Source organism: Myotis lucifugus, unplaced genomic scaffold (genome assembly GCF_000147115.1).
Source record: "Myotis lucifugus unplaced genomic scaffold, Myoluc2.0 scaffold_15, whole genome shotgun sequence".
Classification (NCBI taxonomy): Eukaryota; Metazoa; Chordata; class Mammalia; order Chiroptera; family Vespertilionidae; genus Myotis; species Myotis lucifugus.
This window is the reverse complement of record NW_005871063.1, coordinates 3,957,294-3,969,207: the sequence shown is the minus strand read 5'-3', so window position 1 is coordinate 3,969,207 and position 11,914 is coordinate 3,957,294. Positions and strand designations below refer to the sequence as shown.

At 39.8% G+C, this 11,914-nt stretch overlaps 1 protein-coding gene across 3 annotated transcripts in view; it reads left to right on the top strand.

The window, feature by feature from the left end:
• PON2 (paraoxonase 2) overlaps nucleotides 1-11,914 on the top strand; it is a 29,759-nt gene that overhangs the window by 1,207 nt on the left and 16,638 nt on the right. Inside the window, exons 1-2 of one of the 3 annotated variants that reach the window (XM_023750736.1) lie at nucleotides 7,430-7,512; nucleotides 8,619-8,899. In XM_023750736.1, coding sequence (XP_023606504.1) covers nucleotides 8,754-8,899 — 146 coding nt within the window. In that variant the 5' untranslated portion in view covers nucleotides 7,430-7,512; nucleotides 8,619-8,753. Of the gene's footprint in view, nucleotides 1-7,429; nucleotides 7,513-8,618; nucleotides 8,900-11,914 lie in introns of those variants that run through there. The other 2 variants (XM_023750735.1, XM_006084987.2) reach the window with 2 other exon arrangements.

Sequence of the window (11,914 nt, the reverse complement as noted above, 5' to 3'; positions counted from 1 at the left end):
TATATATCCAAGGCAGGTACAACCTATCCCTACAGGTTTAAGGAGGAAAGATTATATCCCCTAAAGGTAGAGTTTAGGGGACAGAGACATTGGCCTTGAAGGATGAATGGAACATATATGGGATGAAGGAGGCACAAATGAGAATAGTAGGGGGAGAGGGGAGGATAGATTTGAGATGAGCTATGTTGAGATATGTTACAAAATTGGGGCTGCTTTGATAGGAAAAGGGGAACTATTGATGTTTGTTGTATGTTCTGTTTGTTTGTTTGTTTGTTTGTTTGTTTTAAACAGGAACTGTTAAACCGCACGAAGCACAACCAGTTGTGTTAGGTAGAGATGAACTTGGAAGGATGGATTGGAGTAGGGCAGTAGTTCTCGGTCCTGGCTGTGCATTTGGACCTCCTGGGGGGCTGCTGTCTGGGCTGTACCCCCACAGATTCTGATTCAGTTTGTTTGGGTAGAGCCCGGGCATGTGTGTTTTTTATAAATTTCTGATCATTCTATGTGCAGTTAAGAGTTGAGAAGTACTAGAATAGAGAGTGAATAGACATGGGGAAACTAGTTAAGGTTTTGCAATAGTTTGGAGAGAATATCAGGGGCCCAAACGCTGGAACCCCAGAAATGGGAGCAGTCACAGGTGATAGATACCAGAGTTTTCAGCTCTCCTGTCCAGTAGCTGTAGCTTCATCTGCACATGAAGGGATGCAAGTAGGAGGAACAGTGTGTGTGTGTGTGTGTGTGTGTGTGTGTGTGTGTGTGTGTGTGTGTTGGGCGGGGCTGGTAGTTAGAGTTGGAGTAGGCTCACTTACTGACAGGACAATGGACGTGTTGACCTTAATTTTCATGTTATGTAAATGCCCATCCTGCTCTGCAGAACATTCTTGAGTTGGATGATTTTGTCTGATCTGACCAGCTCTCAGTTCCCAAGGCAAGTCCCCCAAACTTCACAAACTCAGTAAGTTGTCCCTAAACTTCAAACCACCAGTATTACTACCAGCTGAAGTTTTCTTCTTACTGATCTTAAGGTTTTACCTTTAAGTTCCTTTAAATGATAAATGTCATTGTTGTAAACCTAAGAAAAAGTAAATAAAGCTTATGTACATAAAATGTACCTGATAGGTCATTTATAATTTAATGCACTTTTTAATAAAGATTTGACTATAATACACTTTATTGAGCAGGACTTTATAGGGTAGTAACTTCATTGGATAGTTGAAGTCCCAAATTGGTTGATGTGAGAATGTGGGGATGACTGGTGGGCAGCTAGATTTTACAAATGAAAGTGCAGGATGCCCAATTCAATTTGAACTTCAGATAAACAACGAATCATTTTTTTAGTGTAAGTATAACCTATATAATACTTGGTACATAATTATACTAAAATATCATTCATTATTTATATGAAATTCAAATTTAACCAGGCATCTTGTATTCTAGCTGGCCACTCTATGACTGTAGAATATCAAGTACTATTGTTTACAGAGTTATGGAGCGCTCAAATGCATACATAACATTTCTCCTTTCAGACCCTTAGAGTCTATTTTGAAAATCAGCATGTCCCTACCTCTCCATAAGGAAAGGTTCTTCAAAAAGCGTGTGTGTGTGGGGGGGGGGGTGTTTTGTTTTTTGCTGTAATCTGGTACCTGCTATTTCATTATTCTATTTTTAGAGATGGTACTTTGGCACTCAAGTTATTTTTCTCCCCCAGGGTGCCCACTTAAATTTCAACTTGAATTGCAGATAAACAATGAATTTTTTTTTTTAGCATAAGCATGTCCCAGGTGGATAAATCAAAGCTGTCTCTTTCCTTCTGAACTGTAACTGGCCAAGGTTCCCAGGGGAGGATGGTCTAATACACCCAACTTTTCTACTCTTCCCTGGTTGAACAATAAAAGGGAAAATAGAAACACACAGACATCGCCAGGCCAGTTGCTCCCTGATGCAAAGGACACACCTTGGAATGAATCATGGGACTTGAGTACCTCAGAGAACTGTGTGTGGGCTGGAACCCCCAAACAAGCGTCTGAACATTCTGCTTCTTTCCTGACACCTTTTATGACAGCTCCCCCAGGACGCTACCCAGTATCTGAATACTTCTGAAGGGTCGGGCTCTTTCCTCAACCCCCCACCCTCCTTATCATTTATCGTGTGACTGCAGTGTGCTTGTCCCTGTGTCAAAGTTCTTTATATTAAACCAAAAAGTACTTTTTATGACCTTCGAAAGGTAAGCCCTTTCACATTTCTGACTTTATATATACCTTCCTTTTTATATTATACCATCCTTTCTATATTATACATGTAAAAACTGAGGCTGGGAGACATTAACCAGTTAGTTCAACAGGTAATTAGTGCTGATCCTGTACACTAAGCTAGGTCTTCCGATTCTAAATACCCAAATACTGCTTACCAGCTCCCCGACAGCCTCAAGCTTTGCTGCCGTTGAAATAGATTTCCCCCAACTCTGCGTGCCTAAGCATAAACTCTAGGTTACTAAGTGCAAGCATTACAGGGGCTCGAGAGGTAAATTCCAAAGGGTTTTACAAGTCTGTATATAACAGATAAAGCCCCTGTTCGTCCGTAGTTAAGTCTGTACTTAAAAGATAAAGCCCTATCAGTGGCTTCTAAATTCAGGCTGTGAGCTATGGAACAAAGTAATGCCTGGAAGTAAGACTGTGTTCCAGTTTGCTCAAGACATGTTAATACCACAGCCTGGTGCACCCCTACTGCTACCGCCCAGTGAGGCAAGGGAGTAACTAACCGCCCCTGTCTTAGTCCACTCCAGGTGGGTCATACTATTTCTCTTGAATGAAAGAAATATTGATCAATTCCTAGTAATGATGTTGGTTCATGCTTTGTGGATAGACAGCCTGAACTCCTTTCCTAGCTCCACTATTTATGTGAGACCTTACTTAGCTTTTTATTTCACCTTTCTGTGTCTCAGAGTCCTAACCTGTAGGATGGGAATAATAATCCTACCGGCTCCATAGTGGGGCAGAGAAAAATAAGTGAGGTCATTCTTGGAAAGTGCTAGAACAATGTCAGGCACATGGTAAGTGTTCAGTAAAATTACCTGTGATGACAAGGATGTGCAAGCAGGGTTCTTAGACTTCTTATGCAGTAGATCTCTTCAGCATTCTGCTGAAGCCTTGACTCTCAGCATCATGTTTCTAAATGCATAAAATAAAATACATGGGAGTACAAGACAAACTTAAACACTATCGAAGGTAATTCATTTAAATGCTTAAATACTATTGCCAAAATATTTTCTAAATCTAATAAATGATATAGTAACCTGGCGTTCCCTCTCTCTCTCTCTCTCTCTCTCTCTCTCTCTCTCTCTCTCTCTCTCTCTTTCTATATATATATATAATTTATTTCAGAGAGCAAAGGAGAGGGAGAGAGAGATAGAACCATCAATGATGAAAGAGAATCAATCAACAATGAGAGAGAATCATTGATCGGCTGCCTCCTGCATGCCCCCCTCCCCCACTGGGGATCAAGCCTACAACCCAGGCATGTGCCTTGACTGGGAATCAAACTGTGACCTCTTAGTTCATAGGTCGACACTCAACTATTGAGCCATGCCAGCCAGGCAACATGGCTTTCTTTATTAAAGCCTTAAAAAGATCTACAGGTAATTGCATATCTAACAGTAGATATTTTGAGGTAGTGGTGAGTATAAATGATATTTCGAGATGTCTACCACAACTGACATGTGATATAACAATTCCGTGATTTCTATTAGTGACAGAGTTGCTGGTACTGCTGGTAAAAAGTTCTATGGTTTGTTGCCTATACTCATCATCAAAGGAAATGCTCAATTTCAGTTAGAGGTTTAAATAAAGATGTATTTTTGCTCCATCCAAGTTCATGGATCTCTTAATTTTAATCCATGGACTCCTTGAAGGTCACTGGCCCCAGATTGAGAACCCCGAGGTACATATTTTGGTGGCCGTCATCTGGAGAATGATTGCTGATTCAGTTGAAGGAAAGCAGTACATATTCTTTCCTATATTACACCTATCATATACTTGTAACTAAAAGGTGAATAAGCACATTTTAATGAAAAAAGAAAATGAAAGTGAGAAAAAAAAGGAATCTAAAACAGAGAAGGCAAATAGCTTTCATCTTCAATGTCCACTTTAATAGACTGGTAGTGGTTGCCTGGAACATTGTGTCTGAGGCTAGCTCTGGGTTATAGGAAAGAGTTATGTGATTGATTAGCAATGTCCACATGACAACAGAGTGTAAACAGCCATACCATCTGACCTAGTCCATTCATAAGCATGCTAGGGACATAAAGTGTTAGGGAGCAATAAGCTATAGCAAAAATATCACTTATTTGTGTTGTACCATTTATCTTTTTCTTTTCTTTTTGTTTGTTTGTTTTTAGCATAAATGCATTTAGGCTTTTTAATTTGCTAGTACAAAGAAGTTTGTATAGCTCTCTCTTGTATATTCTCCAAACTTCTTAAATCTATTACCAGTTAGGAGTGCTTTCAACTGTAAGAACATATATCAAATTAATGGTAGCTTATACACATAGAGGCTTATTTTTTTCACATTATGAAACTTGGTAGGTGAATCATTTTTTTTAAAATATATTTTTATTGATTCCAGAGAGGAAGGGAAATGGAGAGATAGAAACATCAATGATGAGAGAGAATCATTGATTGGCTGCCTCCTGCACGCCCCCCACTGGGGATTCAGCCTAAAACCCAGGATGTACCCTGACCAGGAATCCAACTGTGACTTCCTGGCTCATTGGTCAATGCTCAACCACTGAACCACACCTGCCGGGCAAGGTAGGTGAATCATTTTAGAGCTTGTCCACTGAGTCACTGATCACATAAAGGAGCAAGGTTCTTATATTTTTGTTCTTAGATCCTTTACTAATGGCTTTATGACCTCACACTTGTCATGTGAAGGATGCTGAATGGTCGCTATAGTCCCAAGCACTGTGTATGTGGTCAAATCATGAAGAAGGAAGAAAGAGTGGTGCCTGTCAGCTCTCTTCTTGTGTCTGCCTTTTCCATCAGGAACAAAAATGATCTTTGCCAAACGCTTGGGTTATATGATTATCCTGAAATACAAAGGGGGCTGGAAAAGCAAATATTTGGCTTGCCTGCCTCTGCAGTGAAAAGGTTTGAGGAAGAAAGAGGGTTAGAATGACTTTAGGTTTGTCAGCTAGTAGGGTCTGCCACCCTGGAATACAGAGGTCCACGAATGAGCAGGGAACTGGTAGTTCTGCCAACAAAAAGCCTAGCAGTTCTCTACTGAAAGAATTTGAAACTTGATGGATCCCAAAGGCTGGAAGTGAAATTCTCTCTTTTATCATAAAGACAAGAAAGCATGATTTGATTAACTAGAAGTTATGCATGGCCCTTGTGTAACTCTTCAATTTTAATAGCAGGCAGTCTGCATATCGAGAGATAATATTGCATATCGAGAGATAATATTGCATAACTAAACTAGTTGATGAAGATTGCCCTATTAGCAAAGTGTAATCATCAGTCATTTATGCAAACTAAGTTGACTCTGAAAACACATCTGGATTTTATTTAATCCATATAGTTTATCTCCGAAAAAGGTAGATGTAATCATCATTATCCCTGTTTTTGTACAGTCAAATGGGCGTAATAGTAAGTTGTATAAAATCGGCACTTAAACAAGCGATACAGAAACTTGATGAACACTGCAGCTGTGACCTACTGACATAGCTACACCTGTATCATACGATGTCAGCAGAACCTGGGAGGTCATCTAATCTCATCTTTATTTCATACCTAAAGAAGACTGAGGCCTATAGAGATGGACTGACTCGTTGATGGTCATGCAGTCTTACTGCTATGACAGAAACATAGCATTTCACTCCTTTCTGAGAAAAATGCAAGAGTGGATGAGAGTACTGTCTCTATGTGGTACCTCCTAGCTGGGTGCCAAATCTCAGGAGCGTTGCTTCACCTCTGAGTCAATTTTTCTCATCTCTGAAAAAGGAATAATGGTACCTACTTCTTAGGGATGTGCTAAGAATTAAATGAATTTATTCAGGGAAATCACATAGAATTGTAGCAGAATCAATTACCTCTTAGCTATTTTTGTTATTGATTTCCTTTTACCATCCATAATTATCAGCAACAGCATCCTCATCACTAGTATTACTACCACTGCTACTACATAAGGCTACATATAGTTGTCATCCCCTATAAATTACTCCTGCAACTCACAAACATGAGTTATAATTTTTATTTTTATGTTTTAGTTATTTTATTTTTCATTTTTATTATATCTATATATTTTATATACTTATTTTATTCATTTATTTTTTATTGCTATATTGTTTCAAGAAATTTAACACTATTCGAGTTCTATGATTCCAAATACATAGTGATTAAAACTTTAATTAGAAACTTTACATATGCCAAAATATATAGTAGTTGCCACCAGCTGTTGGTAATTCTGGGTTATCTAGGCCTAGTTTTTTGTTTTTGTTTTTGTTTTTGTTGTTGAGAAACCAGTAGTCTCCCCTATATTCAGTGTCTAGAAGTCAGATGCTGTCAAGGAGATAAATAGGAGAGAGACAAGTGGCAAATTGTCCTTTGGTCTCTTAAAAGTGTGGATGGGTGAACTACTTTGAAAAATGTAAACTATTCTGTACCATTGGCATTATTTATGACTGGAGAGAACAGGAAGGTGAGACAGTGAGAGAAGAGAGGGGAAAGCCTGCAGTACGTGGCTTTCAAAACAATAGATCCCAAACGTGTTTGCCCAAACTGCTTTGTGGCCTACTCTAGGGTGGGAAGGGAGAGGGAAAGATACTTTATTAGAGCTCAACATTATTCTCATTATTTCTGCACTTTAGTTTTCCTGAAACAACAACAACAAGTAGTTTTGCCAGAGTAAGTGGTATTCTCCAACCTTCTCACTCTAATAGATATTGTCCCGGGATGAGACCTTCTCCACTTCTTCCATAATAACTGCTTGTGGGGTGTCCTCTGTGTGCCACGCTCTGAATAATGCCCTTCGCTCTTGGCCTCCCTTTTGTCACTTGCAGAGGGTCTGAGCATTTCTGGGCTCCCCGGGGTCCTCAAGAGAAGACAGAGCTTCCGGTTATACACCTGGAGCTCTTCCCACAGCACCAGAGCTGTGAGACATGTGACCAGCGGCCAGGTGCACATTTGCATAGAAACTCGCATTAGAAGTTTTTTTTGTTGAGTATTGACTTTCTTTTACAACCCATGTTCACCTATAGAACTTTGTGATATGCATTGTTATTTTAACTCCATTCTATGTTTTATATTCCTCCCCTTGTCTTTCTACCTTCTCTTTTCTCTGCTTTAGATTTGTGCTGTGTTTTCTGTATGGCTGTAAGCCTCTTAAACCCTTTCTGCAACAAAGCAGGGAATACATACATAAACAGGTGAATTTTTTTTAAAAACAGGAATCGACTTAAAGCCTCCAGTGAAGTAGAATCCGTAGACCTTCCAAACTGCCACCTGATTAAAGGCATCGGTGAGTATGAGAAAATGCTTGTGCTATACCTTCCATTGTTTGGCCACCAACATTCAAAAACTCATTAACAGTATTTTGGCACGCCAATTACTGTTTCTCAGAGGAACAATTAAATTAGAGCAACAAAACCTCTTTAGCCAACCTCTTTTGATCTCATCCCCTTGTATTTATTTTTCTCTTTTACTCTCATTGTAATTTATTATTTATATAATCCTATATTTATTGTTTGCTTTCTTGCTTGCTTAGTGACATTTCTGAACTGTTTTTGTAAAGTATGTATTCTTTGTTGTATGTGGCCACGAAGATATGTGTTCCATTAGCCTAGTAGTCAGCTAGTAGAGGTAAGACAGAAGGAAAAGAAGTTGTTATAAAATAGAAAATAACAATCTCTCAACAAACATCTCTATTCCCCATAGAAATAACCCCAGAGGGTAAAGGTTTTTTCTTATCCTTCCTGATATTTCCAAGGCAAATGCAAACAAATACATGCAAACGTCAGAGATATTGCTGGTTTGGGGCCAGACCATCGCAATAAAGTGACTATCGCAATAAAGTGAGCTGTAGTCTTTTTGCTAGTGGAGGGTCTTTGTTTTACTTTGTAAAAAAAATCAACATCAAGGAAGCACATATATATCTACCTTTTTTCATAAAAGGCATCTTAGTATAAGATTATATTCTGCAACCTGCTTTATTCCAAACATAGTATGAGCAGCTTCCCGCATCAGCTCATGTGGGTCTCCAGTGGTCGGCAAACTCATGAGTCAACAGAGCCAAATATCAACAGCACAACGATTGAAATTTCTTTTGAGAGCCAAATTTTTTGAACTTAAACTATATAGGTAGGTACATTGTTATTAACTTAATTAGGGTACTCCTAAGGCTTAGGAAGAGTCACACTCAAGGGGCCAAAGAGCCGCATGTGGCTCGCGAGCCGCAGTTTGCGGATGACGGGTCTAGCCCATTCTTCATTCCTTTTGATATTTACATGTACCATGACTCATTTAACCATTTCCCTCTTAATGCACATCTGCGTGGTTACAATTTTTTGCAATGACGAACAAATTAGTGAACATAATTGTAGGTACAGCTCTTGCATTTGTCTGTAGGATAAAGCCTCAATAGTGGATTAGAGACCAGAAGCCACAAGGAAAGAAGATGAAGTTCGAATATCTTCTATTCCTGTCTTTCCCTCTTCCATTTGAAAGAAAGGACTCTGGTGTTTTAACTCTGTTACCTGACCAATGACAGAGCCTTCTAAGGACATTCCAAGACAGCATACAGTCCTGAGGTCTACTTGGAAATCCATTTGTATAATATTTCAAAGGAGATACTCTGTTGGTTTTGACTGGATTTTTAAAGAGATGAGTGATAGAGCTAACTCTTATCTGTAAGTTTTGAATTTATATTGTTTTTTCCCATTGTACAAAATCATTCCCCCTCGCTACAGTTGTGTGTGTGTGTGTGTGTGTGTGTGTGTGTGTGTGTGTTGAGGTACAAAGGAAAGCAGAATGTTTTATCATGATTTTGCTTCAGAGCTATGAGACAAATTAAAAGTCCTAAACTTGGGGAAAAAAAAGATCTCTCCTGGGTCCTTAAAGAATCTTTAAGGGGCTGATTTCCAAAACATATAAAGAACTTAAACAAATGAACACCAAGAAGACAACCCAATTAAAATATGGGCAAAGGACCTGAATAGACTCATCTCCAAAGGGGACATACAGATGAGATGGCCAGTAGGTGTATGAAAGATGCTCAATGTCACTAATCATCAGAGAGATGCAAATTAAAACCACAATGCACCCTAGCTGGTTTGGCTCAGTGCATAGAGCTTCAACCTTCGGACTCAAGGGTCCCAGGTTCGGCTCTGGTCAAGGCCACATGCCCAGGTTGCAGGTTTGATCCCCAGTAGGGGCATGCAGGAGGCAGCTGATCAGTGATTCTCTTTCATCATTGATGTTTCTATCTCTCTCTCCCTCTCCCTTCCTCTCTGAAGTCAATAAAAAACAAAACAAAAAACCCACCCCACAATGAGATATCACCTCATGCCTGTCAGAATGGCTATCATCAATAAACAACAAGTGCTGGTGAGGATGTGGAGAAAAAGGAACCCTCATATACTGTTGGTGGGAATGCAGATTGGTGCAGCCACTGTGGAAAACAGGATGGAATTTCCTCAAAAAATTAAAAATGATTGCCAAAACCGGTTTGGCTCAGTGGATAGAGCGTCGGCCTGCGGACTGAGAGGTCCCGGGTTCGATTCCGGTCAGGGGCATGTACCTGGGTTGCGGGCACATCCCCAGTGGGGGATGTGCAGGAGGCAGCTGATCGATGTTTCTCTCTCATCGATGTTTCTGGCTCTCTGTCTCTCTCCCTTCCTCTCTGTAAAAAATCAATAAAATATATTAAAAAAAAATGGAACTGCCTTTTGAAAAAAAAAATAGTGGATTATTGTTCAGTTAGTGTATATGTTTAAAGTTTTGGTCGTCAATGCTATATTGCCCTCGAATCGGCAACACATATAAACTCAGTACGGCGTATTTATGACCACATTCTCTCCACACATCATTCAAAGTGTTCTTCTGGCAGAAATAAAAGTGTAGTGACCTTTCCTAATCACACCCAAGAAGGCTTCGCGCTCATGAACCCTCTGCGTTTGCAGAGAGCCTCTTCCACTTCAAAGTTTCTTTTATTCTGTTCCTCGCCTCTCCTCTGCACATCTGTTTCCTATGTGCTCTGTCTCCTTTTTTTCCGTTGCTGCTTTTCTACTCTTCCTGGTCCCATCTCTCTTCCCCTAGACTCCTTCCTCGTGGGGCTTCTCTTTGTTGCAGTTGCCCAAACACTTAACAGGAGAATACACACTCAGTATCAAGGACCAGATGGGCCAGATCTGTGCCGAATAATACAGACAGTTCTAGAACTAAGTTGCCTGGAATCCCAAGAAACTCAGCAAGGCATCCTGCCTTCTGGCTGCCATCATGAAGAGCCCCCTCAGAATTGGTCACTAAGCAAAAGCCAGATGGCATCTGGAAGGAATGTTGTACAAGGTTGGGAGGTTGAGTCGGTGATCTTTAAGGTTACTTTCGCTGCTGAGTTAATAATCGTCCAATTATTAAGCGGCCCTTGGCCTTGGGAAGCCCACCTTCTGTGAATTCAAGTCCCAGAATAGACAGGAGGGCGCAGCCAGACACAGTACAGGACAAACTGCCAAATGGTTGCTGTTACAACTCACGGGGATGGACGGCTCCTCAGAGAAAAACAAGCCCAGCAACATTTGTATTCTGAGCGAGCATCTGTCTGTGTTGCTGACCTTTATGTTGTGATATGTGTGAGCTGCTGTCTGGAATTGGAAAGAACGGGGAAATATGTCACCTACGGTCCCTCGCGCGAAGTGTTTAATGCCTCTGAGGCGCTTCAAAAGGCAACAGAGCGAAGACCATGAGTGATTAGAAGCACATTTGGGATACATTTTTAGATCTAATTAGAATTGAGCCTTTTTTTTTCTTTCTTTTGGCTTATGCTCTGTGGTTAGCACACACTATATGAACATTTGTCGAATGCTATGTTAGCGATGCATAATGGTTAATAATAGCTTGTAACCACACGTTATATGTTTTTAACAACAGTTGCTTGTTCGGTGGTCTTTGATTACAAGGAATAGCAGTGCACTGTGCATACTTTCCCATGTAGACAAAAGCACTTCTCAGGGTATGCAGCAGGGATAGAGAGGTTCTCATTTTTAGTTTCTACTTTGGAAACAGTAGTAGCCTATACTTGAGGCCAAGTGGTTCCTCCAAGAGATAAGACCACCACCCCCTTACCCTTTATTCCCTCCCCCTCGCTCCCCAGAGCGCACGTACCAATGCTACATTTACCATGGCTGGAAATGAACTCTTTGCAACTCTTGGGTGCTTTATACATACATACTCTGTTTTAATAAATAATAATCACCTACCACATAAAATATAAGTTATGTACCTCCTGTGGAACAGAGAATGAGTTCACTGTTCCATTTTTTGTATTCCTTCTCAGTGTATCTTACAGAAAGAAACTAAAATGTTATCACCCAAGATTTGGCATACTATCAGTATCTAAATAATAAAAATTATAACAATAAGATCTAGTTAACTCTGAGGCTTGAAAGTTTACAAAATTTTCTAAATGTTTTTTGAAAATGCTGGCATTCAGAGTCACAGACTAAAACAAAATTTTGAATGTATTGTCTCTCTCAAGTGATTTAAGTTGGCAATCAAGACCTTTACAACTGCTGCTTGGGAGATTTAAAAACAGCATTAAAATTTGTAGCCTTTGTCATTAAGTACTTTATAGTATGCCTATGAATAGGAAAACAACAAAAACCCATTACTATGAGATATAGACAGTTTTTTTCTTTTTATAACAGATA